The 27,565-nt window shown below is 65.6% G+C and overlaps 5 protein-coding genes and 3 non-coding genes across 8 annotated transcripts; 4 read left to right on the forward strand and 4 right to left on the reverse strand.

Moving 5' to 3' along the window:
• Positions 1 to 149: 149 nt before the first annotated feature.
• Positions 150 to 313, reverse strand: LOC126648201 (U1 spliceosomal RNA). Its single transcript, XR_007630764.1, has one exon. It is a non-coding gene; the product is annotated as a U1 spliceosomal RNA (small nuclear RNA).
• Positions 314 to 2,322: 2,009 nt separating this feature from the next.
• On the forward strand, positions 2,323 to 2,486 carry LOC126648202 (U1 spliceosomal RNA). The gene has a single exon (XR_007630765.1). It is a non-coding gene; the product is annotated as a U1 spliceosomal RNA (small nuclear RNA).
• A 1,496-nt stretch (positions 2,487 to 3,982) lies between these two features.
• On the reverse strand, positions 3,983 to 4,146 carry LOC126648199 (U1 spliceosomal RNA). Its single transcript, XR_007630762.1, has one exon. It is a non-coding gene; the product is annotated as a U1 spliceosomal RNA (small nuclear RNA).
• Positions 4,147 to 6,668: 2,522 nt separating this feature from the next.
• On the reverse strand, positions 6,669 to 8,256 carry ATRAID (all-trans retinoic acid induced differentiation factor). The gene is given in 6 exon segments (XM_050330893.1): positions 6,669 to 6,886; positions 6,994 to 7,094; positions 7,191 to 7,312; positions 7,374 to 7,445; positions 8,133 to 8,232; positions 8,235 to 8,256. Coding segments are annotated over 6 exon segments (522 nt in total). The 3' UTR covers positions 6,669 to 6,781.
• Positions 8,257 to 11,315: 3,059 nt separating this feature from the next.
• On the forward strand, positions 11,316 to 15,359 carry SLC5A6 (solute carrier family 5 member 6). The gene is given in 16 exon segments (XM_050330871.1): positions 11,316 to 12,362; positions 12,438 to 12,503; positions 12,585 to 12,636; positions 12,712 to 12,779; positions 12,903 to 13,057; positions 13,220 to 13,360; positions 13,448 to 13,571; positions 13,639 to 13,727; positions 13,800 to 13,912; positions 13,987 to 14,054; positions 14,202 to 14,288; positions 14,407 to 14,507; positions 14,509 to 14,589; positions 14,666 to 14,769; positions 14,835 to 14,956; positions 15,065 to 15,359. Coding segments are annotated over 16 exon segments (1,857 nt in total). The 5' UTR covers positions 11,316 to 12,032; the 3' UTR covers positions 15,221 to 15,359.
• A 577-nt stretch (positions 15,360 to 15,936) lies between these two features.
• On the forward strand, positions 15,937 to 19,435 carry PREB (prolactin regulatory element binding). Its single transcript, XM_050330883.1, has 9 exons — positions 15,937 to 16,104; positions 16,286 to 16,478; positions 17,291 to 17,502; positions 17,843 to 17,923; positions 17,999 to 18,123; positions 18,391 to 18,564; positions 18,634 to 18,706; positions 18,779 to 18,938; positions 19,038 to 19,435. Exons 1-9 carry the CDS (start codon positions 15,970 to 15,972, stop codon positions 19,130 to 19,132), a joined length of 1,248 nt encoding a protein of 415 aa, XP_050186840.1. The 5' UTR covers positions 15,937 to 15,969; the 3' UTR covers positions 19,133 to 19,435.
• A 490-nt stretch (positions 19,436 to 19,925) lies between these two features.
• CGREF1 (cell growth regulator with EF-hand domain 1) lies at positions 19,926 to 22,077 on the forward strand. The gene is made up of 6 exons (XM_050330885.1): positions 19,926 to 19,953; positions 20,199 to 20,301; positions 20,732 to 20,803; positions 20,977 to 21,047; positions 21,130 to 21,251; positions 21,330 to 22,077. The coding sequence occupies exons 2-6, from the start codon at positions 20,213 to 20,215 to the stop codon at positions 21,888 to 21,890; spliced, it is 915 nt and encodes a 304-aa protein (XP_050186842.1). The 5' UTR covers positions 19,926 to 19,953; positions 20,199 to 20,212; the 3' UTR covers positions 21,891 to 22,077.
• A 65-nt stretch (positions 22,078 to 22,142) lies between these two features.
• KHK (ketohexokinase) lies at positions 22,143 to 24,756 on the reverse strand. The gene is made up of 8 exons (XM_050330884.1): positions 24,567 to 24,756; positions 24,372 to 24,488; positions 23,998 to 24,132; positions 23,431 to 23,503; positions 23,082 to 23,228; positions 22,667 to 22,755; positions 22,434 to 22,591; positions 22,143 to 22,318 (listed from the first exon to the last, which is right to left on the reverse strand). The coding sequence occupies exons 1-8, from the start codon at positions 24,680 to 24,682 to the stop codon at positions 22,233 to 22,235; spliced, it is 921 nt and encodes a 306-aa protein (XP_050186841.1). The 5' UTR covers positions 24,683 to 24,756; the 3' UTR covers positions 22,143 to 22,232.
• Positions 24,757 to 27,565: the final 2,809 nt, after the last annotated feature.

A 27,565-nucleotide genomic window follows, 5' to 3' on the forward strand; every position in this document is an offset into this window, starting at 1 on the left:
GGCCAGAGGGGATGGAGCGGGACGGGACCGGGCAAAACTGCACTCGCACGGGACGGACGCGGGACCCGGATGGCAATATTCGTTGAATGAAAACGGTTACTTCATATGTACTCTGATTTACTAATTTATCTGTCTTTCACCAAGAAAATCAGGGGAGAGCGCGAACGCAGTCCCCCACTACCACAAATTATGCAGTCGAGTTTCCCGCATTTGGGGAAATCGCAGGGGTCAGCACACCCGGAGTGCAAGGGATGAGCCTCGCCCTGGGAAAACCACCTGCCTGATCATGGTGTCTCCCCTGCCAGGTAAGTATGAGTTGTCCAACCCAACCCCCACCGGCCCTGCACCGCGCACCCACCCCTAACACACGCTCACCGCCGACCCGGCATCGCGCCCACTCGGCCCCGTGTTCCCCACGGGTTTGCAGGGCTTTGTCCCTCACAGCGCCCGCGGACGCGCGTGGCCATGGGGTCTTAGAGCGAGGTGTGTCCCGGCGGCCCGTGCGGCGGGGCTGATTTACATGAACACGCCCCTCCGCTGAGGCCTCGCCCCTCTCAGAGCGCAGCTCCTCACGTGTGGCCCCGCCCCTTTCAGGCCCCGCCGGTCCCGCCGCAGGTACCCGGTCCCGTTCCCGGTCTGGGTCCGGCCGGTGCCGCGCGGGGCTCGTGTGTCACAGCCGAGCGAGGCCGGGCCGGAGCCGCACCGCCGGCACAGCTTTGTCACCGCGGGACTGGCAGCGGAGGGTCCCGTGGGGCGGCGCCGGGACCGAGAGCCGCGGATGACCGGGGTTACCCGTGTGTCTCAGGGACACGGACTCAGCTCCGCTGCTGGCTGACCCTGCAAAGAGGAAAGCAGGAGACGCTTCCCCAGCCGGAGTGGAGACTCACGGTCCCCACAGATTGGCAGGGCTGTAGGAGACACACAGGACCCTACTGGGTGATACTGGTTTGTACTGGGGTCCAGTACAGTATGACACCATGGCACCTACAAGGTCCATTCACAGACACCTTCACAGCCCAGCAACCCCCAGCGCTGAGACCATGGGGCTCTGGGTGCTGGTGGTGCATGGTGAGAGCAGATGCCCTCTGAGGAGCCACCCACAAGAACATGATGCTGTAGAAGTGCCCGTGCACCCTCCACAGGGAAGGTGAGGGGCTGTTACGCACCAGCAATCACGGCACCCCAGACCCACCAGGTCCAGCACCCAGTGTCTGTGACCCCACAGACCCCAACGTGCCCTCAGCCAACGCAACTCTCCGCAGTCCCTCTGCTGCTGTCTGGGCACTGCTGATTGGGCTCTAACAGCACACACTGTCCATGTGCAGAGCAGAGGGGGGAGAATAGAGATGGCCTTTCATAGAATTCAAGGAGAACTTCTGGCACTTCTTGGAACATCGGGAGCAAAACCTTTGGGTGGGTGGGGATGACTCTCGGGTGTGGGAGGACGGATAAGCAAACTGCTGGGGCTGGCACGGAGGGCTGGTTGGGTTTGTTGGTGTTGGTGCTTGTGTCTGTGAGGGTTCAGCTGATCTGACCTGAGAGCAAACTAAGATGTGAGAGGCTGGAAACAATGCCTGGATTGGGCAGGCAGGGGCCAGAGGAACGATGCTGAGTGCAGGAGGGGATGGGGAGAAAGAGGAGGAGAGGAGGTGGAAAGGCTTAGACTGGAGACTGTCTGTGGCTACGCAGTCCATCCCCAAGCAGGGTTAATGGGAGACTCGGGACACACTGGGGAGGGAGGTATCCCAAGATATGGGTGCCAGGAGCCCGTGTGAGGCAGCTCCCGCAGTGGAACCACGGTGCAGTGAGTCCCCCCGGCTCAGCACTGACGCGTCAATGGCCAGTGAGCACACCGTCAGCATTGCCAGCGCCCCGGCTCGGGGACACGGGCCAGCCCGACTCGGGCCATCAGCCCTCGGCGGGACCGAGCGAAAGAGGGGCGAGCCCCGTGGCAGAGTCCGCGCTGGAGCCGTCGGTGCGTCGGTTCCGCGGGTGCGGCGGGAACCGGGACCGAGCGGGACCAGGACGGGCGGGGCCTGGCGGGAGGGAGAGGGGCCACACGTCGCTGTCACAGACTGAGGGGCGCGGTCTTGTTGATGAGGAGGCGTGGATATGCAAATCATCCTCCACTCGCGGGGGACGCCGGGACATATCTCGCTCTAAGGCCCCACGGCCACGCGTGTCAGCGAGCGCTGCGAGGGACGGACCATGCGAGCCAGTGGGGAACACGGGGCCGAGTGGGCGCGATGCCGGGTCGGCGGTGAGCGTGTGTTAGGGGTGGGTGCGCGGTGCGGGGCCGGTGGGGGTCGGAGTAGACAACTCATACTTACCTGGCAGGGGAGACACCATGATCAGGCAGGTGGTTTTCCCAGGGCGAGGCTCATCCCTTGCACTCCGGGTGTGCTGACCCCTGCGATTTCCCCAAATGCGGGAAACTCGACTGCATAATTTGTGGTAGTGGGGGACTGCGTTCGCGCTCTCCCCTGATTTTGCTGGTGAAAAACAGATCTAAGCAAGACCTTCGGGTGATAACAAGATACTAGAGAGGGAAACTGTGATCTTGCGGGCCGGTCTCCAATGGACGGGGACGTAGCGAGGGACATTGGAGCAGCTGGATGTGGTCCCGCGGGTGTAGGGAGCGAATCCCGAGGTGTCCGGGACCCTCCGAATAGACGGGAAAGCTGTGCGGGTGGCCCGCTCGCCCTCCCGCTTGCGAGGCTCGGAAATAGCCGGGCGTCCTGGGGCATCCAGGGGCGCCCTCTCCGAACAAGCACTGCCGATGCCCGGGAGACGCATCTATATTCCCCTCTGGAATTGGCCAACGGATCCCTAAGCGGTCTCTGGGCTGCGGCGTCTGGAGCCGGGACAATCCCGGCCCGTCCCAGCCCGTGTCTGCACGGCCCGGGAACCACCGCGGGAGCGGCTCCGCGGAGGGGAAGGGTGGGGGAAATGACGGTCCCGTTCCGTTGTTACTTTTAATTAGCAAACAAGAAACTCCTAAGTCCCAATTTGTGAGCATTAGTGGACAGGAGTTATTATCAACACTGGACACAGAGAATTGCTTCTCTAATCTCTGTGTGTCCTGTTCTCTTCAGCGTAGCTAATATTTACGTACAATTTTACGTATAAATGCCCTACATATTCACTACTTTTCTCAGAAAGTTCATTCAGATGTTAATTAGCTCTGAGAAGTTCCTCAGAAGTCCTTATTTGGTCACTCGGATCTTCTGGTGTTCTCTTGGTGGTCTCTCGTGGTCTTCAGGAGTTTGAACTTTCCTTGCACTTGTCCGTTGAACAGCGTATTTACAGCTGGTTACAGAGTACCTTTGTTCAGCATCTCTTATCAAAAACTGGATACTTATGTTACAACTACTCCAACTGAAAGCATTCATAAACTTGCTTATATTGCAGCTGAACCCTGACAGGAATTTACATTATAAAAGCCCGTGGAAAACTACTGAACAACGGAGAATTACTGCCCTCACCGTGAGCACCGCCCGGGTCACAGCTGTCGGGTCCGTAAGCGCTGCCGGACTTCCCGGGGGCGGGAATTGGACGCATCTTGTCCAAACCCAGGTCGGACGAAGTCTCTATCCCCCGCTCCGTCGCACCCGGCGTGAGAGGCTCGGGCCGGGGCCGAGCTCGGGCGCTGCTCGGCCCCTCGGGCGGTGGCGGGAGAGGCGAGGCCGGGCCGGTCCCGCAGGCTCCGCTTTCCTGCCGCTCCCGCACGGACAGAGCCGCGATCGGGAGCGGGCGGTTCCCTGCGGCGGGGGCGGGACTTGCCCGGTGGGGCAGAACCTGAATTTATCAGAGAGTTCCTGAGCGCCGCACTGGTCCTGCAAGTAGTGCCAGGCCTGAGGAGCACAGGGATTCGCCGGATTTTGGGGGCGAGCAACATCCAGGAAACTGCGGGCTCAGCCGATACTATCCAGAACAGCAGCATAGTAGAGTTGCCTAGTATTCTATCTTTTAAACCACTTATCAGGGCAGAGCGCGAACGCAGTCCCCCACTACCACAAATTATGCAGTCGAGTTTCCCGCATTTGGGGAAATCGCAGGGGTCAGCACACCCGAAGTGCAAGGGATGAGCCTCGCCCTGGGAAAACCACCTGCCTGATCATGGTGTCTCCCCTGCCAGGTAAGTATGAGTTGTCCAACCCAACCCCCACCGGCCCCGCACCTCGCACCCACCCCTAACACACGCTCACCGCCGACCCGGACCCGAACCCGTCCGGCCTCGCGTTCCCCACCGGCCCGCACGGCTCCGTCCCTCGCAGCGCCCGCGGACGCGCGTGGCCGTGGGGTCTGTGCGCGAGACGCGTCCCGGCGTCCCCCGCGAGTGGAGGATGATTTGCATATCCACGCCCACGCCTCCGCTGCCCCTCCCCGGGCTCCGCGCGCAGGGCAGCGCCCCCTGGCGGATCCTCCCGAATGGGTTCGGATCCATTGGATCCGTTGGAATGGAGGGAAGCGGGGCTGGCTGTTTAACAGGCGTTTCGTCGGGCAGTTGGTGCCAGGTATTAGGAAGAAATTCGGGAAGAGAAGGAGCATCGTGGACGGTTGTTTCCCAAGTGATGTCTGTAACCACGGGGAAGAGGGACAAGACAAGGAGAAGAGCCAGGTGAAATTCCCAAATCCTTTGTCAGCTGCCCCAACCGACATGCCGGGACAGGGAGGAGGCAGAGGGTGAGGTAGATTCTGGGGGAAAGGCTGGGGAGTAACACCCCTCCAGAAGGATCAGGGTGCCTGTTGCAGACAGGAGGGACGATGGGAAAAGGAGCGTCCCAAACTGCAAATGGACAGAAGGGAGAATCGCAAGAGATGGGAATTATGGCAGAAATTGGGCTGGACTGAAGGGGACTGGTCCTCAGGCCAGTTCTCAGCTTCCAGGTAAGCTGGGGAACGAAACAGTGGATTTTCTAGTGGATACTGGAGCAGCTGATTCCATAGGTCCTGGGGGACCATTAGTAAAAGGAAAGTCAGTGTTGGTGCTGTGAAATTCCTCAGGGACAGGGAATCCCCCAGACCATTTTGCAACCCGTGGAATTCAGGACTGGGAACGTAAAATGAACACATCGCTTTCTCCACAGGCTGAGTGTCCTTTGCCATTGCTTGGGCAGGATTTGCTGTGCAAGTTAAATGCACAGTTGACTTCTCCTCAGGACTCTGTCCTGTTGCATATTCCTCTGGAAAATACATGGAAAACACAGCTCTGCCTGAGGGAAACCTGCAGACAAGGGAATCTCCAATGAAGTTTTAGGTGCAGTTGTACCGTTGGTTTGGGCTCTGGGAACTCAGGGACGAGCGAGAAACACGAGTCTGGTAAAAACTGAACTGAAACCAGGAGTCGAACCAGTAAGAAAAGACCAACATCCCATAAAATGAGGGGCCTGGAGAGGACTGGAACCATTTATAGAGTCATGTTTAGAGTTTGGATTGCTGCCAATCAGAATCTAACACTCCAGTCCTGACAGTGAAAAAGCCTCAATCATCAGGATCTAGAGCAATGTAGGAGTGATGGGAAGGTAATGCCTGGATACCTGATGTTCATGCAGTTATCCCAAATCTCAACATGCTTCTCGCCTCAATCCCAGAGACCAATATGGACTTTGCAATGTTGGGTGTGAAAGACGCCTTCTCTTGTATCCCTGTGGGTGAACAGAATCACCTTGTCTGTGCCTATGAACGGGAAAAGCCAACTCAAAGCAGGGAAATGATATCAAGCCCCTCAAGATTTAAATCTAACTTTGCAATTTTTTTTCAGTTGTTCATCAGTAGCTGCAGCCAGACAGCTGTGATCAACAAATTCCATTGTGAACATCCCACACTCGTTTGATCTTTTGTTTCAGGGAGAAGAGCAGACAATCCCAAGAGCAATGGGCTGTCTGGATAAGAGCCTCCAGAAGTGCTGCCAGCAGGACTGAGCAGTACCTGGGGAAAGGTAATTCCAGCAGTGGGAGATGGTGATCAGTGACCCACTGACCACCTGCTCAGAACGGCCCCTGACTGAAACAGAGGGAAGAGCTGCCCCTGCAGAGGGAGGGTGAGCGTGGGAAGGGAGAGACAGCCAGCACAGAGAGGTTTCAGTGCTAATTGATAACGAGTTGTGTAACCTGTAACCAAGGAACACTGGTGCCTTTGTTTGCTCAAATGTACAAATGCTGATGCTTGGGAAGTGGGGAACGGCCTTGGGGGAACCTCCAGCTCCCGTCTCTGTGCTAACAGTGATAAAACACAGAAACCCCTCACCTCGGGGTGGGAATTGGCGCTGCACTCTGCGAACGAGCCTGTGGTGGGGACAGCAGTCCTGCTCCAGCCCCCAGGACTCAGTGCCAGCGTCAGGGAGCGGCCAGGGCAGGACGAGCCACCCATGCCAGGCTCGGGGCAGTGGCTCCTGGGCCAGACCGAGGGGCTGCAGGACTGGTGTGGGGAGCAGGGGGGGCAAAAGGGGGAGGGGCCTCATGGGAGGAGGTGAGTCCATGCAAACCATTCCCGCTGCATGGGCCGCCGGGACACGTCCTGCTCTAAGAGCCCACGGCCACGCGCGTCAGCAGGTGCTGTGAGGGCTGGGGCCATGCCAGCCTGGGGGGAACACGGGGCTGAGTGGGCGCAAGGCTGGTTCCACTGAGTCCCTGCTCCCCTCCCTGGGAAGGAACTGGACGAACACATGGTGAGAACCTGTGGCTTTATTGATCCCTGGCAGCCGCAGAGACAGTCAGGCCTGGGCACAGAGACCCCCAGGCCAGGGGGTCCCTTGCCCATCCGCAGCCCCCCGCCCCACTCAGAGGGTTTTGGCCTTCCTACGCTGGGTGCCCCACAGCAGCAGGGACACGGATACGGTGGCAGTGCCCAGGATCCCACCGAAGAGCAGCACCGGGAACGTGCCCTGCCCAGGAGCAGCAGTGAGCGGTGCCACCCCACACAGCCCCCCAAAACCCTCACTGATCCATCCGGGGGGCAGTCAGAGAGGGGTCCCATCCCACTGGTGCTCACCTTGCGCAGGCACTTGTAGCCATGGAAGGGGCTTTCGCAGAGGCACTGGACGAGGCCGGGGCCGTCGGGGGCACACACAGAGTTTTCGGGACACGGCCAGGCTGGCAGAGCAGAGCGGGGGGTCACGGGGCCCAGGCAAGACCCCACTGCTGGCCCCAGGCACCCACCACCAGGGTCACAGTATCCCCCCCCCGTACCAAGCTCCATGGAGCCATTGCAGGGGTTCCTCTGGCCCTGGCACCGCCGGCTGCTCTCGTCCACCGTCACTTCCTGCCAGGCGTCACTCCCGCCCGGACACTCCAGCACCGGCGGCACCGCGCTGGGGACAGAGCTCAGCACCAGCCTGCAGGGACCCCCAGCCCGCACCCCCCGGCACTCACAGGAGCTGCAGGTGGGTGAAGCCCAGGAAGGAGTCGTTGGGGAGGGTCGTCAGGGGGTTCTCGGTCAGGTCCCTGTGAAAAGACGGACCTTCAGCCCCGCCTGGGCCCCACAGCCCTGGCCTGGTGGGCACTGGGGTTCCTCCGGACCTTACTGAACCTCAGGTGGTTCCCATACCCCCCCCGTTTTCCCCTCAAGGCCCTGGGGGTGCAGCCCCCTCCACCCCCCAGGGCTCAGAGCTCTTTGCGGAGCTGCCGAGGGAGGGGCTCGGTCACCGACATCATTAACAAAGACCCGGAGCTGGGCCCAGCGGGGTGCCCTGAGCTCGGTACACCCAGCCCTGACAGTGTCCTGGGCGGGGCCGTCCAGCCGAGCCACTCCTTGCCCCCACCTCTCCAGCCTGGGGACTGTGGGAAGAGCCAAGGGCTGACCCTGTGGCCCGTCCCTCACCCGCCAGCACAGCCCCTGCACCCTGGGCAGCCCCGGTGGAGCTGCACTGGCTGTCCCCTGTCACTGCACGCGTGACAGAGCTCCAGCAGGGTCTGTCCCGAGCTCCCACTGGGCACAGGGGTGGTTTCCCTTTTTCCAGGCCCTGGGGACCGTCCCAGACTGCCACCAGGGCAGAGAGCAGCCAGTAGTGTTACCTGGGGTGCTGAGACCAGCAGGGCAGGGCTGTGCTGGGCTGGGGTCCATGGGGGGTCCCACTAAACCCACCCCAGCCCAGCTCCTCGAGGGGGCAGAGAGGGCCCTGGGGGACTCACAGAACGATGGCAGCAGTGGCCTCGGCCAGTTCTGGGGGGACACTCTGCAGGGAGCAGTTGCTCAGGTCCAGCCTGGGAGGGGGCAGCAGTTGGGGGGGACAGTAGTACACCTGGTACCCCCCATACCCCCTCCCATTCCTTCCCCCATGACCCCACTGTGACCCCCAGAACCCACCCTGGCCCCTCTCTTCCCTCCCTCGCCCCCACACTCCCCCGCTGCATGTCCTACGTCCCGGCACCCCCACCCCCGCCATTCCCCTGACCCCCTGGGACCCCAAATACCCACCCCGGCACCTCCCGCCCCCGAGCACCCCCGTCATGTGGCCCCAAACCCCCAGCACTCTCAGAGTCGCTCCCAGCCCGTGTGTCCCCGTCCCCCGTCCCCCGTGCGTCCCCGTCCCCCGTCCTCCCGTCCCCACGTGCGTCCCCGTCGCCCCGTCCCCAGCCCCAGCCGCCCCGGAGAGGGGCCCCGCTCCCGGCAGCAGCGCCCGTCGCTCTCGGTGTCGCGCCGGGACTCACAGAACCGGGACACGATGGAGCCGTTCCGCGGCGGCCCCGGGCAGGTCCCGCACACCTGGAGGGGGTCAGGAGGGCATGGGCAGCGCCGGCACCCGGGGCAGCCCCCGACCCCGGGCATCCCCGGACCCCGGGCACCCTCCAATCCCCGGGCACCGCCGATCCCCGCACAACCCTCGCCCTCGGAGCAACCCCCGACTTCCCCGACCGCCGCACACCTCCAAGGCCGTCACCCCCGGGGCAGCCCCGGCCCCCAGTTCAGCCCCGAGCCCGGGGCGGCCGCGACGCGGGCACCCCGACCGGGCACTCCCTGACCTCTCGGCACCTCCGATCCGGGACATCCTCCGCCCACCCCAGCCTCCCGCTCCCGTGCCCCGTTGCTCACCGCGGCCCCGCGGGCGCTCCGGGCGGCAGCAGCAGCAGCAGCAGCAGCAGCGGCAGCAGCAACAGCGCGACCCCGCCCATGGCGCCGGGCACTGCCCCTCCCCGGGCCGGGCGGCCTCCGGACCCGAGAGGAGCCCCCGCGGAGGGGGCGGCGGGGTCGGCACCGGGACCGGGAGCGCGGCCTCCCACACGGGGCGGGCAGTGACGTCATCAGAGAGCGCGGGGGCCGGGCGGAAGCTGCGCCGATGGCGACCACGCCCTGTTGCGTCATCAGGGCGCGCCCCGCCTGTCAGGCGGCACGTGGGACACGCGCCGCCACCGGTGAGTGTCACACCGGGGCCACGGGACAAGGTCACCGCCCCACCCCGCTCCGCGGGGCTCTGCGGGCACCGGGCGGCGGCACCGGGGGCACCACGGACGGGGAGCACAGCCCCCGGTTAGAGGCACCGCGGACGGGGAGCACAGCCCCCGGTTAGGGGCACCACGGACGGGGAGCACAGCCCCCGGTTAGAGGGACGGGGAGCACAGCCCCCGGTTAGAGGCACCGCGGACGGGGAGCACAGCCCCCGGTTAGAGGGACGGGGAGCACAGCCCCCGGTTAGAGGCACCGCGGACGGGGAGCACAGCCCCCGGTTAGAGGCACCGCGGACGGGGAGCACAGCCCCCGGTTAGAGGCACCGCGGACGGGGAGCAGAACCTGCGCTGCTCTGACTGCGGCACCGGGGCCACCGGGGACAGCGGGGAGCAGAGGCTGGGCTGGGGTGGCTGGTGTGACTGGGGCACCGGGGCCACCGGGAAGCAGAGCGCCCGGTTAGAGGCACCGGGGACAGCGGGGACGGGGAGCAGAACCTGCACTGGGGGCACTGGGGAAGGCAGGCTGGGGCCAGCAGAGAGAGGGCAGCGGGCTCACCGCTCGGGGACACGGGGCACCCCGGGGCTGGGGAAGCGGCGCTGGGAATGCTGAGTTTCGGGGGATCACACCGGGATCGCTGAGGGAAGGGGGCCGCGGGACCGCGGCGGGATCAGTGGGTGCCGGGGACACGCGGAGCGCCGCGGCTCTGGGTCACCGGGTGACGGGGGCGCAGGGGTCACCGGGGCTGGCGGCAGCAGAGCCTCAGGGACACCGAGGGCCCCCGCGGCACGCGAGCCTTGGCCCGGGGCCGGTGGATGCCTCTCGGGACGCGGTGCCCTCGCCCGTGTTTAGTCTGGGCGGGGGAATGCAGGGGGTGACCTTGGACCCTGTCCGGGAGCTGCGCGGGGACGTGTCCCGAGCCGGTGGCGGCGGAGGCGCTGCCCTCTCACCTCCTTCCCCGCCGGGACACCACGGCTCTGCCGCCGCTGACGGCTCCCCGCCCGGCCCCCGGCGGGCAGGCCCGGGCAGGCTGTGCCGGGGTGCCAGGAGGGCTCAACCTAATCCCCCCAGGCATTCCCCAGGCGAGCATTCCAGCGGGGATCACGGTGGGCACAGTGCCACCCCCAGTCCAGCCCTGTCCTCCCTGTGCCCCTAACGCTGCCCCGCCGGGATGGGGGGTCCCCTGCAGCCTGTACCCCGTCCCTGGCCAGGAGGGGGGTCCTCACAGCTGCACCGCCTGCTCCTTGGCACCCGCTGCTCCCAGCTCCCCGCAGTCCCTGTACGCCTGGGGAGGCGGAGGGGGGGTCTCTGCCCGGCCACCTCCTCCTGCTCCACAGCGGGCAGAGCTTGAGGGGCCCCTGGGATCCCCCTGTGAGCGAGGCAGGGGTGTCAGAGCCAGCGACTGCTCAGGTGTTTGCTCCACCTGGCTGGTGCCCAGAGCCCCTCGGGCTGCCAGCCCCGCTCTGTCCATCTGTCCATCCCCAGCCATGTGGGGCGTGTGGTGTGGGGGTCACCCTGCCCAGCCTCTACTCTCTGGAATGAGGGTGTGGGGGCTCCTCCTGCCCCTCCTCGCCGGTGCAGACTCAGCTCTGCTGTGCCCTCCCCCACAGCACTGGCCGATCCTGCTGCGGAGGCTGTGCAGGCTGTGCTGTGCTGTGCTGGCCCTGGAGCACTGGGCGGGGGGTGGGCTGGTGGGTTTTGCAGGCTGTGCTGTGCTGGCCCCGGAGCACTGGGCGGGGGGTGGGCTGGTGGGTTTTGCAGGCTGTGCTGGGCTGTGCTGGCCCCGGAGCACTGGGCGGGGAGTGGGCTGGGCTCTTGCACTGGGGGCAGCTCTACCGGGGCTGGTTGGGCCGGGCTGGGTTTGGGGGGGCTGTTCTGCTCCGGGGGCGGCCGTGCTGGGCTTGGCTCCGGTGGGACCGGCACTGCCACGCTCCGGGCTGTCCTGCTCCCAGGGCAGCAGGGTGGGGTTTGGCTCTGGTGGGACCAGCACTACCAGTATCGGGGCAGTCCTGCTCTGGGAGTGACTGTGTTGGGTTTGGCTCCTGTGGGATCAGAGCTGGCCTGCTCTGGGGGCGGCTCTGTTGGGTTTGGCTCCTGTGGGATCAGAGCTGGCCTGCTCTGGGGGTGACTGTGTTGGGTTTGGCTCCTGTGGGATCAGAGCTGAGATGCTCTGGGGGAGGCCCTGTTGGGTTTGGCTCCTGTGGGATCAGAGCTGACTTGCTCTGGGGGAGGCCCTGTTGGGTTTGGCTGGTTCTGCCGGTGCTGTGGGGGCCGGTGCTGCGGGGGCCTGGGTGCGACTGTTTTCACAGCCATGACCTCAGCGCTCTTTGGAGACGCTTGGGTTCCCCTTGGCGGGGCAGGTGGGGCAGCCCGGGGGTGGCCAAGCCCAGCCCAGAGGGAGGAGAAAGAGGAGGAGGAGAGTCTGACAAAGTCCCCCCCGCACTGGGTCCTTGAGGCCAAGACAGAGCGAGCGAAGGTCCCCGCGGTGCTGACACGTCCCTCCCGCAGCTGCCAGCACCGGGGCGATGCTGGCCAGGACGCACTGCCGGGGCGGCTGCCGGTGCTCGGGGTGCCCATGAGGCCAGCGGGGCACGGGCGGCTGGGCAGTGGCGGCGCCGTCAGGGCGGCGGCGCAGGGACACGCTCACCATGGAATTCACCACCATCGACTACACCATCTTCGTGCTGCTGCTGGTGCTGTCGTCGGCCATCGGGCTGTTCTACGCGCTGAGCGGCGACCGGCAGCGCACGGTGCAGGAGTTCCTGTTGGCCAACCGCGACATGGGCTGCCTGCCTGTCGCCCTGTCCCTGCTGGCCACCTTCCAGTCGGCCGTGGCCATCCTCGGTGTGCCCGCTGAGATCTACCGCTTCGGCACCGAGTACTGGTTCCTCGGCTGCTCCTACTTCCTGGGGCTGCTCATCCCAGCGCACGTCTTCATCCCCGTCTTCTACCGCCTGCGCATCACCAGCACCTACGAGGTGAGCGGGGGGGTGGGGGGGACGCAGGGGACCCCATGGCCAGGTGGGACATTGCCCTGACCCCTCTCCCTGCAGTATCTGGAGCTGCGCTTCAACAAGACGGTGCGAGTGCTCGGCACGGTCACCTTCATCTTCCAGATGGTGAGTGGGGCTGGGGAGTGTGGGGGGCACAAGGGACGTGGGAGCCAGGCACGGTTCAGGACCGCACTCCCCTCCCCACAGGTCATCTACATGGGCGTGGTGCTCTACGCGCCCGCGCTGGCCCTCAATGCAGGTAAGGGAGGACGGGTGGGGGAGATGCCGGGAGCCTGCTTCCCCCCACCCCGCTGATGGCCTCCGCCGCTTCCAGTGACGGGCTTTGACCTCTGGAGCGCAGTACTGACCATGGGGCTGGTCTGCACCCTCTACACTACGCTGGTGAGTCCCTGGGGCTGCGGGTGCCCGTGCTGCTGCCATGCTACGGTGATGGGTGCCGTGACCCTGCAGTGACCCTGTGCCCCCACTGTGATCCTGCCATGACGGGCACGGCGTGTCCTCCAGGGCGGGCTGAAGGCTGTCATCTGGACAGACGTGTTCCAGACGCTGGTGATGCTGGCAGGCCAGCTGGCTGTCATCGTGGTGGGCGCGCAGCGCGTGGGCGGCATGGCCCGCGTCTGGCACGTGGCCGAGCAGGAGGGCAAGATCTCCGGCATCGAGTGAGTGAGCCGCCAGGACCCCCGTGTCACACCGTGGGGACACGTGAGGCAGCCTGGGGTGGGGGAGAGGAACCCCCACTGTGGGGGTCCATCCCTGCTGCCCCTTTTCTTGTGGGGTGCTACTGAGGACCTGTCACTGTGACCTCCTGGTGCTCCCCACAGCCTGGACCCCAATCCCTTGGAGCGCCACACCTTCTGGACCCTGGCCGTGGGGGGGGTGTTCATGATGCTGTCGCTGTACGGGGTGAACCAGGCGCAGGTGCAGCGCTACCTCAGCGCCCGCAGCGAGCGGGAGGCCAAGCTGTGAGTGGGGTCGGGGCTGGGGATCCCCGCGGCCCGGATGGGCCCCCCCTGCCTTCCCCATCTCTGACACCCGCCCGGTGCCTGCAGCTCCTGCTACGCCGTGTTCCCCTGCCAGCAGATCGTGCTCTGCCTCAGCTGCCTCACAGGCCTCGTCATGTTCGTCTATGACCGGGAGCACCCGCTGACCCCACGCCCCGGGTCCTCTGACCAGGTGGGTGCAGACCCCCTCCCCATGTGCCTCCCTGAGCCCCAACACCCACACTGACCCCCTGCCCCAGCTGGTGCTGTTCTTCGTGATGGACGTGCTGCGGGACCTGCCAGGGCTGCCCGGGCTCTTCGTCGCCTGCCTCTTCAGCGGCTGCCTCAGGTGAGCAGGCGGCCCTGGGGCAATGGCCTGGGGGTCCTGGCCCAGTCCCCTCCCACTCCCTCTCCTCCACAGCACCATCTCCTCCGCCTTCAACTCACTGGCCACGGTGACCATGGAGGACCTGGTGCGCCCGCACTTCCCGGGGCTGTCGGAGTCACGAGCCACGCTGCTCTCCAAGCTGATGGGTGAGCAGTTGGGGGGTGGCTGGGGGGGCAGGGGGCTCTCCAGCACCACTGTGACCCCCTGCTCCCCTCCCCAGCTCTCGGTTACGGGCTGCTGTGCCTGGGCATGGCGTACGTGTCCTCCATGCTGGGACCTGTGCTGCAGGTAGGGATGGGGCTGTGGGACCCCCCAGCTCCAGCACCCAGAGGGGGTAAGGGATCCCCAGCTCCGGCACCCCAAACGGGATGAGGGACCCCCAGCTCCAGCACCCCCAGGGCTGTGGGCCCAGCACTGAGGGCTGTGTTCCTGCAGGCGGCCATCAGCATCTTCGGCATGGTGGGGGGACCCCTCCTGGGACTCTTCTGCCTTGGCATGTTCTTCCCCTGCGCCAACCCCACGGTGAGTGTCCTGTCCTCCCACCCGTGAGTGTGTCCCCCCCTCCTGTGAGTGTCCCCAGCCCCACAGGGGTTGGTGGGGAGGTCTGGGTCACTCCAAGCCCGGCTGTCCCCTGTCACAGGGAGCTGCCGTGGGGCTGGTGGCTGGGCTGGCCATGGCCGGCTGGGTGGGCATCGGCAGCATCGTGAGCAGCATGGGGCAGGCTGGGGCGGCCTCCCCCACACAACAGCACAGCACTGCCCACTGTGGGCAACCTCACCACCATCCTGGCTACCACCCTGCTGCCCCCCACGCTGACCCCAAGGTGAGCAGGACGGGGGGCTCGGGGACAAGGGTGTGGGGGTGCTCCTGTGCACAACCCCTGACCCCCTGTCCCCCAGCCCCACAGGGCTGCAGCGATTCTACAGCCTGTCCTACATGTGGTACAGCGCCCACAACTCCACCACGGTCATCGTGGTGGGGGTCCTTGTCAGCCTGCTCACTGGTGAGTGTGGGGCAGTGGGGGGCCGCTATGATCCCCCTGCCCCGCTCAACCCCTCTGCCCCCCAGGCCCCACACCAGCAGCGGCCCTGGACCCCCGCACCATCTCCCCTGTGGTGCCCCGGCTGCTCTGCTGCCTGTCCCCCAAAATCCGGCAGCGGCTCTGCTGTGGCGGGGAAGACCCTGCCCAGGTGAGGAACAGACCCCCAGCACCTTGGGGGGAGGGCGACATGGGGTTGGTGCCCCCCACCCCTGCTGCCCCTGCTGTGCCCCTCCTGCTTCCTGCTCTGTCCCCACAGACCACTGGCCATGCAGACACTACAGAGAAGAGCAACGGGGTGCCCAACGGCCTGGGCCCCCCCGGCTTTGGGCATCAGGAGGAGGAGGAGGAAGGACAGGGGTACATCCGCAGTGCCGTGGCCCCCACCTATGCTGTGCAGGAAACCTCCTTCTGAGCACCCCGGCGTGGGGGTCTTGGCCACCCCCGGCCAGGGGGCTCAAAGCCCCAGTGGGGCACCCACAGACAGTCAGGGAGTGCCAAATAATGGGGTGTGGCGTCCCTGGGAGGGGGCTGGTGGGCTGCCCTCCAGGGGGGCTCTGGGACCATGTCTGGGTGTGTCAGAGCGGTGCACCCCTCCCAGGCCGGGATGCTGCTCAGTGACCCCGGCCCGGCCATGTGCCTTACACACCACTCTGCTCTGGGGGCTGCCTGGACCCCTCGGAGTGCAGAGTGCGCCCCCTGAGCCCCTGTCCCCTGTCTCTGTGTTCAGTGTCCCCCCAATAAACGGTTCTGGAGCACAGGTGTCGGAGGGTCCCCAGGAACTGCCCCCTCCCTGCTGTAACCCTGGACCCCCAGCTCCCCAAGCAGTGGGGTCTCTCCACTGTACTCCAGGGACCCACAGGGCACATGAGCCCCACCTCTCCAAACACTGGGGTATCCCCACTGTCCCCCAAGAGCCCGCAAGTCCTCGTTACCCTGATCAGTGGGAGTCTCACTGTACCCCAAAACCCCTCAAGCAGTGGGAGTCCCCACGGGATCCCATGGGAACACCATCTCCCCAGGCACTGGGGTGTCCCCACTGTCCCCCGCACCACGTGGGGCACATGGCCCCGCCCCTCTTGGCCCCGCCCCCTGTTGGCCCCGCCCCCGTGTGTCGGGGCGGGGCGTAGTGACGTGTCGGCGCGGTGACGTCACGGCGCTGCGATGGCGCCCCGGCGCCCCCCGGAGCTGTACCGGGCGCCGTTCCCGCTCTACACCGTCCGCCTGCACCCGCGCCGGCCGCTCGCCATCACCGCCGGCGGCGGCGGCGCCGCCAAGACCGGCATCCGCAATGGCGTGGTACGGGGGCAGCGCAGACCTTTGGGAAGGGGGTTTGGGGGTGCAGCGTGGGGGTTGGAGGCTCGAGCACTGGGGGGGGTCTGAGGGGCTGGGGGACCCAGGGGTGTGTGAGGGGCAGGTCTGAGCGAGCGGAGGCTGCAGGGTTTGGGGGGGCCTTGACTGAGCCCCCCCCGGCCCGCAGCACTTCCTGCAGCTGGAGCAGATCGGGGGGCAGCTCAGCGCGTCGCTGCTGCACTGCCACGACACCGAGACCCGCGCCACCATGACCATGGCGCTGGCCGGGGACGTGATCGCCGCCGGCCAGGACAACAGCTGCCACATCCTGCGCTTCAGCCTGCAGGAGCCCGAGGGCCCGGGCGCCGCCGGGCGCGACGGTGAGAGCCCGAGTCACCGGGGGCGGCGCGGAGCACCTGCCCTGGGGCCGGGATGATGTGGGGACGGGCGCTGCCCTGGGCTGCCCCCTCATGCCCGCCCTGCGTGCCGGGTGGAGGGCTGGGTGGTGTTTTGGAGATGAGGCATTCTGTGGACACCCCCATGCCCGCCCTGGATCCCCCTTCTCCATGCCTGCCTTGGGTGCTATGGGGAAGGATATGGGGTGCTGGGGGTCTGTAGGGTGGCTTGGGGGTGGGGCACTGCCCTGAACCCCTTCATGACTCTCCTGGACCTGCCTCCCTGTGCCCGCACTGGGTGCCATGGGGAGCTCTGTGGATGGGACACTGCCCTGGAACCCCTCTGTGCCCTGCCTGGACCCCTCCCTGAACCCATCCCAGGTGCTGTGGGAGGGTGTGTGGGGCTGGGGAGTGTTCTGGGGATGGGCACTGCCCTGGACCCACCCCTTCTGTCTGCTCTGGGTGCCGTGGGGCAGAGGCTGTGGGGTGCTTTGGAGATGGGGCTCATCTGTGGACCCCCTCCACAGACCCTGGATCTCCCCCGTGCCTGCCCTGGATGCCGTGGGACAGGGTGTGGGGAGCTGGGGGTCTGTGGGGTGTTTTGGGGATGGGCAGTATCCTGGAACCTCCCTGGATCCCTCCTTGTGCCCACCCTGGGTGCTGTGGGGGCTTTTGGTGTGGGAGCTGCCCTGGACTCCCCCGCGTGTGCCCTGGGTGCCGCGGGGCAGCACGTAGGGTGCTGTGGGGTGGGCACTGCCCCCCATGACCACCCTGCCAGCCCCGTGTCCCGGTCGCAGGCGGGGGGGACAAGGGCGTGCGGCGGCGGCGCGGCCCCGGAGCGGGGGCTGCGGGGGACACGCAGGGCCGGCCCCGCGAGGTGAGGGTGGAGAGCCTGCACCGCGTGCGCACCGACTTCAGCGCCGACGCCCTGCAGAAGGCCGTGCGCTTCAGCAGCGACGGCGCCCTGCTCGCCACCGGCGGGGCCGACGGCTTCCTGCGCCTCTGGGAGGTGGGCACGGAGCGGGCCGCGGTGGGAGGGGGGCCCAGGGGCTGCAGGAGAGTGGAGTTGGGCACGGGGGAGCGAAGGGAGGCACAGGGAACTGGGGCAGGCATGGAAAGCTGGGGGAGCATGGGGGAGCTGAGGGGGGCACAGGTGAAGGGAGGTGGGCACAGGGGGCTGGCACAGGCGTGGGGGAGCGGAGGCCAGCACTGCCGTGCCCGTGGCAGCATGCGTCGGGCAGGGATGTCTGGATCAGCAACAGTTCCCTAGCTGCTTCCCCCCACACCTGGCCGGGGCTGCAGTGGGGCCCAGCCCCTGCCCATCGCCCTTACGGGCTCTGCCCCTGCAGTTCCCCAGCATGAAGAAGATGCTGGAGTTCAAAGCCCACGATGGGGAAATCGAGGACATTGCGCTTGGCCCTGACAACAAGGTGAGTGTCAGGCAGCCCTGTGGCCCCCCGACCCCACAGAAGAACAGCCTCTGACCCCTGTGCTGCGTGTGGCAGGTGGTGACGGCAGGGAGGGACTTCCAGTGCTGTGTGTGGCAGCAGGACCAGCTGGTGACGGGGCTGCGCTGGCACGAGAATCTGCCTGGCATCCCCGACAAGGCCTATCGCTACCAGGCCTGCCGGTGAGGGCTGGGGATGGGGCAGGGAGCTGGGAACGGCCTCCCAGGGCTGGGAATGGGCTGTGGGGTTGGAGATGGGACAGGGAGCTGGGAATGGGCCACCAGTGCTGGGGATGGGTTAGGCCCCCCCGCTGCCTTGAACTGAGCCCTGTCCCAGGTGGGTCTGCAGGGAGGGCTCCCCGGACTCTGCTGCTCTACTGGGGAGGGGGCTGAGTGCCAGGAGAGCTGCAGCCTGTGTCCCCTGTGCCCCATGCCCCCTGTCCCTTGCAGGTTTGGGGCAGTGGAGGACAGTGTCGGGGCGCTGCGGCTCTACACGGTGCAGGTGCCCCACAAGCGGGAGCGCCGTCCCCCTCCCTGCTACCTGACCAAGTGGGATGGGAAGAGCTTCCTGCCACTGCTGACTAGGCCCTGCGGCTCTGAAGTCATCTCCTGCCTCTCCATCAGGTACCCCGGGGCTGGTGGAGGGTGATGGGGTGGCTGGGGCAGCCCCCTCTCACTGCCCTCCCCCCACAGTGATTCAGGCACCTTCCTGGGGCTGGGAACGGTGACGGGCTCTGTGGCCATCCACATCGCCTTCTCGCTGCAGGTGAGCTGGGGTGGGGGTGTGGGGCAGCCCCGGTGCCCCCCAGCCAGCCTCTCACTCCCCTCTCCCCCCCAGAGGCTGTACTACGTGAAGGAGGCCCACGGCATCGTAGTGACCGATGTGGCCTTTGTCCCTGAGAGTCAGCCCGGGCGGGAGCTGCTGGGGGGCCACGAGGCCGCCCTGCTCAGCGTGGCTGTGGACAGTCGCTGCAAGCTGCACCTGCTGCCCACCCGCCGTACGTCCTGGGTCTGCTGGGGTGCTGCCTGGGGGCTGGAGTGCCTCTCCTGCAGCACAGAGGGGCTGCAGCCCCGCTTCACCCCTCTCTGCCTCACAGGCTCCCTGCCGGTCTGGCTGCTCCTGCTGCTCTGCGCCGGGCTCATCGTGGCCACCATCCTGCTGCTGCAGCTTGCCTTCCCGGGCTTCCTGTAGCCCCCCAGCCCCTGGAGGGACCCTTCGGCGCCAGGAGCAACCCCCTGGCCTCGACAGCCCCTCCCCACAGACTGTGAAACAGAAAAGGGACCAGCCCTGACCCCACCCCCCGCTGGTGTTCGGGGAGTGCAGGAGGGTCCGGGGAGCCGCCCGGGGCCTGGCCCGCTGGGACTGTGCTGGCAGCGGTGCGGGGCTGGCCCTGGGACAGGGGGCCTGCCCGACACGGGGGTCCCCTGCCCCAGAAGGAGGGCGTCCTGCTGGCCCCCCATCCCATTATGGCCATTAAACTGGAGCATGAAGGCAGCGCTGTGTCTGTCCTGGGGGTGTGGGGCTGGGCTGGGCGTGTCGCAGTGGTCACTGTCCAGGAGAGTGTGTGCCTTCGAGGGGGGGGGTCCCTTGCTATGCCCTCAGGGGGCCTTCCCAGAGCCCCCCACAGTGAGCAGGTACCGGCACTGGCTGACCCAGGCCCTCAGTGGTGCTGGTGCAGGGGTCCAGATGTCGATGCTGGGCTGGCCCGGCTGTACCTGGGGCCGTGGGGGATTTAGGGGAGGGTCTCACCCACCGGGACGGCCCCACCCCTGCCGTGATCACGCCCGCACTTTGCGGCTCCACCCGTCCCTGGCCCCGGTTGAGAAGCGCTGGATTCCAGTTGCTCCCGGAGCTGCACCGGGACATCCCGCGTGGGGCCGAACCCCCCCGGGAAGGGCAGGGCAGTGCCCGGGGCGGGCGGAGCCGCTCCTGGGACCGGTGGCGGGGCCGGGACGTGGCGGCTACGTGGCCCTGGGGTGGGGCGGGCGGCACCGAGACGCGAGCGGGGCTGGGTGAGTGGGCACGGTGGGCGCCGGGCTGGGAGCGTTGAGGAGCGCGCACAGGGTGAGCAGCGCCAGCCGGTCCCACGCGTGCCGCTGTCCTGCGCACCCTCCCGTCCGTGCCAGCGTGTCCCCGCCGCGCTGGGACCGGGGCAGCTCCCGGAGCCCCCGCCCCTCTCCTTCAGCCGGCTTCCCACGGCCCCGGGCCCCCGACACGCCCAGGGGCACCCTCGACCCCGCCACTCGTTCCGCTACAGCCCGAGGTCGCGGGATGAGGAACCCACCGGTGACACTGACCCTGCTGCTGCTGCTGCTGCTGGAGCCGGCGGCACGGGCCGCCCCCAGGGCAGGGGCGCACAGGTAGGGGGGTAGAGGTATGACGGACAGGGGTGGGGGGCACAGACATGGAGGGTACAGGTGTTGACGGTATGGATATGGGGGTACAGGTGTGGGGGCACAGGTATGGAGGGTACAGGTATGAGGTACGGGAGAGGGACACAGGTGGAAGGTAGAGGAATGGGGGACATAATTAAGGGCAGGCAGAGATGTGAGGGTTCATGTGGGTGTGGGGGCACAAGTGCGGGTGGGGTGCATGGGAGCCGATGGGCACCTGGGCAGGAGGGGGGCACAGGTATAGAGGGGGCACATGGCTGTGGGTGGGCACTGGGGCCTGGGGGTGCACAGTGAGGGGTGGAACTAAGGGGGCTGTGGGGGCCATGGATGGGGGGATGTCAGGCCAGCACAGGCAGCCCCCCCAGGGGCACAGGTGACCCCCCCATCTCCTGGCCAGGCCTGAACCCCCCCCGACCACAATCCCGGAAGCGTATCCCGATCCGCTGAGCCCAGAGTCGCTGCCGCTGCCGTGAGTGCCTGCCCTGGAGAGCCCCACGACACTGGGACCCCCACCCCGGCCGGGGCTGTGCGCTGGGGGAACAGCAATGGGTGGGGGGCCCGGGCAGTGCCTGGCTGCTCGTGGGACAGGGTGGGCTGTGGGGCAGGGGCAGTGTTGCCCACCCCCAGCCCCGCTCCCCCCAGGCTGCTGCGGGGCGCGGTGCGGAGCCTGGGGCTGCCGGAGCAGGATGTGGAGGCCATGCCATGGGAGCAGGGTGAGGCCATGTGGCGTGATGGGGGACTGAGGGGCTGGTGGGGTCAGGGACCCCAACCCCACAGTGCCTCTGTGCCCCACAGCCCTGCTTTACCTCATCGTGCTCCATGACCATGACCGGAGTGGGCACCTGGACGGGCTGGAGCTGCTGCAGCTGCTGGGCACTGTGCTGGCACAGGCCGGGGGACGGCCAGACCCTGACATGGTGGGTCCCAGAGGTATGGTCCCTTGAGCCCCCAGAGCCCCGAGGCTGGGCCCTCACCCCCATCCCCTGTCCCTGCAGATGGCTGCTCTGGTGGACCGAGCCCTGGTAAGGCAGGACCGCAATGGGGATGGGCTGCTGGACCCTCACGAGCTGCTGTCACCTGACTGGGGTCAGGGACCCCCAGGGCAGCCCCCCCTGGAGCCACAAACAGGGGCTGGGGCTGTGCCTGAGGAGGGCACAGAGATGCTCAGGGGGCACCTGGGGGTGAGTGGCCCAGGGCAGGCTGTCCCTGAGACTGGAGCCACCCAGGCTGGAGCCCCTGAGGATGGAGGCACGGAGGGGGACGAAGCCCCCAAGGTGGAATCCCCCAGCGCTGAGGCTGTGGAGGCAGAAGAAGCCCCCAAGGCTGAAGCCCACAATAGTGACACCTCTGAGGAAGAGGAAACCCCTGAAGCTGAAGCCCTAGAGGGGGACGAAGCCCCCAAGGTGGAATCCCCCAATGCTGAGGCTGTGGAGGCAGAAGAAGCCCCCGAGGCTGAAGCCCACAATAGTGACGCCTCTGAGGAAGAGGAAACCTCTGAAGCTGAAGCCCTGGAGGGGGAGGAAGCCCCAGCATGGAGGGATTCTGAGGAGGGGTAGATGGTGGGGGCTGTGGGAAGGGCTGAGTGGGGCAATGCTCTAGCTGCTTCCTGACCTGCTCAGGGCACAGAGTGAAGGGGAGTCCCTGTGCCCCCTACCCTGCATCCAGGCTGGGGGGCTGGGACACTGTGGTCATGTGGTCTCCCCTGTAACGCATTGGACAGAGAAATAGAGGCTGCCGGTGGCCTTGGCCGTTGTCAGTGCACCCCTGTGGCAGTGGGACCCCAGCCAGGGCAGGGGGGGCATAGCTGGTGTGGGGCATGTGGAGATTTATTGGGGGAGGTGCTGGGTCCAATGGAGACGTGGTGTTCCTGGGGGGTGAGGGGTTCTCCAGGCGCAGGCTCAGACGATGCCATCGAAGCCCTGGATCCCACATTTCCTGCCTGCGATCTGGCAGCCAAAGGTGAGGGCATCCTGCAGGGTCCTCCCTGGGGACGGGGCCCAGGATGAGATGTGGCCACGCTGTGTCTCCAGCGCAGCTGTGCCATGGCCATGCCAGGCAGAGCCACAGCCATGCTGTGCCCGTGCTGTGTCTGTGCCCACCTTCTGCGAGCGCAAAGATGACAGCGGCGTTGAAGGTGTCCCCAGCCCCCAGCGTGTCCACGAGGGTCTCTGGGGGGAAGGCGTCTGAGTGCACCAGCTCCCCATCAGGTCCTATGGCATCGGCTCCCTTCTCGGCCCAGGCGCAGATCAGTGTGGCCCTGGGGGGGTGTGGGGTGGGTGTGGGGCTCCCCGTGCAACCCCAGCCCTCCCGACCCCCCGTGCACCCCCCCTACCCTGACTGGATGCGCCCCCGCAGCCCCTGCAACGCCTCAGAGGCCGAGCGGTACCCAAAGTGCTGGGCCAGGTCCTTGCTGATGAACACCTGCACAAGAGGGGCTGGGGCGGGGGGCAGCCCCCGGCTCCCCCAGCCAGGAAGTGATGGACCTGCACCCCAGCGGTGCCCCAGGACCCCAATCACACCCCCAGATCCCGACCAAACCCCAATCACACCCCCAGATCCCTTACACCCTTACACAGACTCTGACTCTGCTCCCCAGACTCGACTGCTCCCCAGGCCCTGACCCCCAGACCCCAGCCCTGCACCCCTCGAGCCCAGACCACGCCCCCAGCTCCCCTGACCCCGCCCATCAGCTGTAAGCCCCACCCCCTGACCAGACCCCCTTGGCCCGGCCCCGCACCGCACCGCACCACTTCGCCTCGTCCCATCAGCGGCAGCAGCTCCTCCCGGGGCTTCTCCAGCTCCACCGAGATCCGGACCCGCTGTCCCGGTGCCGCCGCCCGGTTGTGCCGCTCCACCCGCTCCAGCATCGCCCCCTGCTCCGCCGCGTTCCGGGCCTGCGGGCACGAGCATGGCTCCGCCACCGCCGGGGGGTCGCCAGCCCCGGGCGGGCCTCCAGTCCCGGGATGCTCCGTCCTCTTGGGATGCTCCCCAGCCCGAGGGGTCCCCCCAGCCCCGGGCTCACCCACAGTCCAAGGGATCCCCCTCCATCCCCGTAGGTCCCTCTATCCTCAAGGATCCCCACAGCCCCGCGCTCACCTCGAAGTGGACCCACTTGTACTGGGAGAGGTCGACCCGCTCGAAGTCGCGGGCCGTCACATCAGGCAGGTTCCTGCGGGACGGACGCCAGGTGGGGCGGGGGCCCCCAGCCTGGCACGCGGCCGGGGCCGAAGGGCAGTGACAGGGGCTGTGCAGGGCCCCACACTGCCGGGACAGAGGTCCCGGGGGTGGCACTGCCCGGGTGAATTATTAATTATGGCGTTTGGGACCCTGAGCTCGACTTGAAGGGCAGCGCAGCGGTGGCCAGGCTGGGGCCGCGGTTCAGCGATGCCCAATAGACTCTGACCCTCCGGCACGGCCGAGGGAGCACCGGTCCGGTACCGGGCAGGTGCCATGGCTGTGCCAGATGTCCCCATGGGGCCGTGCCGGCTGCCCCGCGCCTCAGAACGTGTAGCTGTGTGGGGATGTCACCGCCAATGCCGGCGGCGGCGCAGGTGGTGAACGGGGGGCTGCGGGAACCACTGGCAGGACTACAGGGAGTCAGAACCCCGTGTGTAACCCCGAGCTGGCACAGCCCGGCGCTGCCCGCAGGGGCCGGGCCCTTACGTGTCGTGCAGGACGATGGTGCGGGAGCCGCTGGAGGCGTTGACGAGACAGCAGGCGCAGGGCACGTCCCCGCGGGGCTGCCAGGCAACGTGCGCCGTGTCCACCCCTCGGCGCTGGAAATCTGCCGCGATGAAGCTTCGGGGGACAGAGAGCGGGGTGAGGGGCCCGCACACCCCCGAGAGGGGCGGGACGGTGTGCGTGTCCCGGCGGGCGCCAGTGGTGACGGCAGGGGCAGGCGGGCAGCAGAGGGACCGCGGCAACGGCATCGCGCCGCGGGTCGAGGCTGCCGGTGGAGTAACACGGAGAGGCCGGTGGAGTATCAGGGCGGGTCTGCCCCGTGCCCAGTGCTGGGGGGGTCCCCGCACCCCACTTACTCGGCGGCGGGGCCGGGGGCCAGCGAGCCCATGAAGGCGCAGGGGGCTCCCAGCAGCGCAAGCACCGTGCAGGAGTTGGAGGCGTTCCCGCCCCGCTGCCACCGCTGCGACACACACCTGCGGGGGGCGGGAGGCTGCGGTGGGCGCGGGGCCGGTTTGGGGGGCACCGGCGGAGCCCCCCGCCGTTGGCGGTACCTGGTGTCGGAGTCCTCGGCCGGGAAAGTCTCCACCACGCTGATGATGTCCAGGCACACCAGCCCCACGCACAGGATCCGCCGCTCGCCCGCGGCTCCGCCCGCTCCCGCCGCCATCCCGGACCGCTGCGGGGTGGGACTGGGAGCGGGAACGGGATCGGGGTCGGGATCGGGACCAGGACCGGGCTCAGCCTCGGGACCCCCGGCCACGCCCCATCGGAGCGCCGCCAATCAGCGCCCGCCGCCGCGCCGGGCCCGCGGTGGGCGGGGTGAGATGTGGGCGTGGTCATACGGACCACGCCCCTGTTACGCCCCGCCCCGCGCGCACATAACGGGCGGGAAGGGAGGGACACACGGACACGGACACACGGGCACAGACACAGACACACGGACACGGAGACGGACACACGGACACAGACACACGGGCACAGACACAGACACACGGACACAGACACACGGACACGCGGACACGGAGACGGACACACGGACACGGAGACGGACACACGGACACAGGCACACACAGACAAACGTATCAAGACACAGATGCGCGTGCCCCCGGACACACGGACAGGGGCACACAAACCTCACGCTGACACACGGACAGGGACAAACGGACATGGACACACAGACACGGCAACTGAGGAGTACATTCAGTGGTGGCACCTCGGGGGCAGCTGCAGGCTGAGCTCTGCGTGGCAGCCCCTGGTGACGGACTGGGACCTGCCACCCTTCGCACAACGAAGGGCCCAGGAGGGACCTGTGGCCCGGCCAGGTGAGGGGCACCTGGGGACAGCAGGAGCCGAGGATTCCAGACTTCCCTGTGCTCAGACTGTGAGGAGATAAATGCTCAGGGGTTCCTTTGTTCGGGGTCCCTCCTTGGAGGCACCAGCTCGAGCTGTTATTTTTTTACTTAGTTACTGCATCAAGATTAAATCATTTTAAAGATTGAGACGTCTGAGGCTCTGCGATGGGAAACCCGGGACTGAGCTGGTGAGGGGAACTGGTCTGACTGGGGCAGTGTGGGGGGTGCAGCTGTGAAGGGGTCTTGGTCCTAGCTCAGGTGGTGCAGGTGTGGCTGCTGGAGCAGCTCCTGGATGGTTGGACAGGAAGTTTCTTTAACAGTTTGGCCCCAGGCCACCCCCTTTGGAGCCTCCCTGCTCCAAACCCCCCCAACCTGCTGGCACCGGGTGAGCTCACCGGGATCTTTGGAGCAGGGAGGAGCCAAAGAGAACATTAAAATTGCCTGAGCAGATTCAATGTCAATGATCAGGCTCTGTTATTAAATCACTCCAGTTCTCTCAGTCTCTCCACGGGTACAGCATTTTGTGCAGTCGGGGGAGTCCCTGCAGTGGATCAAGTGTGGGACCATGGCCTGAGTAGCATGAGGGGAAATGGGGGGTTTGGGGGCTCGCCAAATATGTGGGGGGTTGGGATCCCTCGTAAGCCACGCAGGGAGGTGAAGTTAATGGGGGGTTATGACTATTTCTAGCACATCCAGCACAGTAAAGGGGACGCTCTTGGCCAAGGTTTTGGAATTGGGAACATTGTGGGGATGATTTGAGGCTTCACTGGCCCTTGGAGAGAGAGAAAAGATTGATGGGAGAGTTGAAGCATTTGAGGAGATTAACAGGGAAACTGTTTAAAACCCTGGGCTTTATGTGTGCTACAGACAGTGTTTAATGTCTGGTGATTCCCTCCGGGCACTTCAAGAGTTTCTTTCGCAGCCAAGAGCCAGCTGGTGCCCAGGCACCGTCCCTGGAGCACAGACACCCAGGGAAGGAGTTGGGCACTTGAGGTCGCTGTTGTGTGCGCACGGGATCTCCCCAAAAAGAGGGATCCAGGGATATCTGCATCCAGAGGCACCTCAGCTCCAGCCCGTGCTGTTTGTACCTGTTTGAGGGGGTTGTTGGGGCGCGAAGCTGAAATCCCACACCGGGAGCAGGTTCTCCAGAGGGTGAACGTCAGCTGAGAGGCTGCTTTAGTTCTCTGTGTGTGTGTGTGAGATCCCTGGGCTTGTATTGGTGGTAACTCTCTGTGTGTTTCTAAAAAAACATTTCTAGAAGCACATCTCTCTACGTGCACATTGCTATTGGTAAGTGGATGGGGAAGAATGCAAAAGAACGAGTAGAAGTGTTGTGGTTGTTCTCAAGGAAAGGCTGTGTTCTGTCTGTAACTGGAGGCTTCCCCTGGGCCTGGCTTGCTGCTTGGGCACAGCAGGAGGAGACTGTTTGACTTTTCACTTTAATGTTATTTATATTAAGTAACATTAGGTATAAATATTTATATTACACAGTTTCATTTCCTTCTAGGAGGACGATCTGCAGAGTCCTGCCCAAGCAGGAGAGGGTTTGTGGTGCCTGATGATTTGTACAGCCCCTCTGGGGAGAGGGGAAGGAAAAGGCTTTAGCCACTTTAAAAAAAAAAAAAAAAAAGAGACAGAATAGTTTTAAAGCTCTGTTGTGGTTTTGCAGAGGTTGAGGGTTCAGCCCCTTTGATCTGCAGAGAATTTTGACACTTAATGCCCTGAGGTTCAGGTATAAAATTCCTGGGACAATCAACTAAACCTCTGGCTGAGGCAAACAAGGACCATCAGTTAAGTGAGGAAAAGGAGAAGAGGCTTTAGGCAGAGGGGCTGCTTGCTGCTGAGTTTGATCGGGTTGGAAAGGTTCAGGCAGAGCTTTGGGATGAGCGCGAGAGACAGAAAATCTTGTGGGAAAAATTGCAGGATGTAGAACCTGAAACATCTTCAGAAACAGTCTTGTATCTCAGGATTTTTGTGTCTAGTGCAGGAGTTGAGTGAATGGCTCTTTTGTTCTGACAGTAATGTTTGCATTGACATCTGATGATGAGGAAGTAACATTACGACCCTTAATTAAAACTGATGATTGTTGGGGTCAGTAAACTGCTACTAAAAGTGCCATCTGCCGTATCTCAGTCTCAGCCACTGAAAGATCAAAGTTTGCCAGTAAATCAGGCGAGACTGAAATTCAGCAAGTGGAA

This window comes from Myiozetetes cayanensis, unplaced genomic scaffold, assembly GCF_022539395.1.
Source record: "Myiozetetes cayanensis isolate MyiCay16 unplaced genomic scaffold, myiCay2020 scf45, whole genome shotgun sequence".
Classification (NCBI taxonomy): domain Eukaryota; kingdom Metazoa; phylum Chordata; class Aves; order Passeriformes; family Tyrannidae; genus Myiozetetes; species Myiozetetes cayanensis.

What these genes read in the sequence shown, in the direction of transcription:
- PREB (XM_050330883.1), top strand. Translation starts at nt 15,970, where the DNA reads ATGGCGCCCCGGCGCCCCCCGGAGCTGTACCGGGCGCCGTTCCCGCTC. An exon ending in GGGCGCCGCCGGGCGCGACG is followed by an intron (nt 16,479 to 17,290) that starts GTGAGAGCCCGA and finishes TCCCGGTCGCAG; the next exon opens with GCGGGGGGGACAAGGGCGTG. An exon ending in ACATCGCCTTCTCGCTGCAG is followed by an intron (nt 18,707 to 18,778) that starts GTGAGCTGGGGT and finishes TCTCCCCCCCAG; the next exon opens with AGGCTGTACTACGTGAAGGA.
- CGREF1 (XM_050330885.1), top strand. Translation starts at nt 20,213, where the DNA reads ATGAGGAACCCACCGGTGACACTGACCCTGCTGCTGCTGCTGCTGCTG. An exon ending in CCCAGGGCAGGGGCGCACAG is followed by an intron (nt 20,302 to 20,731) that starts GTAGGGGGGTAG and finishes TCTCCTGGCCAG; the next exon opens with GCCTGAACCCCCCCCGACCA. An exon ending in CCAGAGTCGCTGCCGCTGCC is followed by an intron (nt 20,804 to 20,976) that starts GTGAGTGCCTGC and finishes CGCTCCCCCCAG; the next exon opens with GCTGCTGCGGGGCGCGGTGC.
- KHK (XM_050330884.1), bottom strand. Translation starts at nt 24,682, where the DNA reads ATGGCGGCGGGAGCGGGCGGAGCCGCGGGCGAGCGGCGGATCCTGTGC. An exon ending in GCCGAGGACTCCGACACCAG is followed by an intron (nt 24,489 to 24,566) that starts GTACCGCCAACG and finishes CGCCCCCCGCAG; the next exon opens with GTGTGTGTCGCAGCGGTGGC. An exon ending in CATCTTTGCGCTCGCAGAAG is followed by an intron (nt 22,319 to 22,433) that starts GTGGGCACAGAC and finishes CCCCGTCCCCAG; the next exon opens with GGAGGACCCTGCAGGATGCC.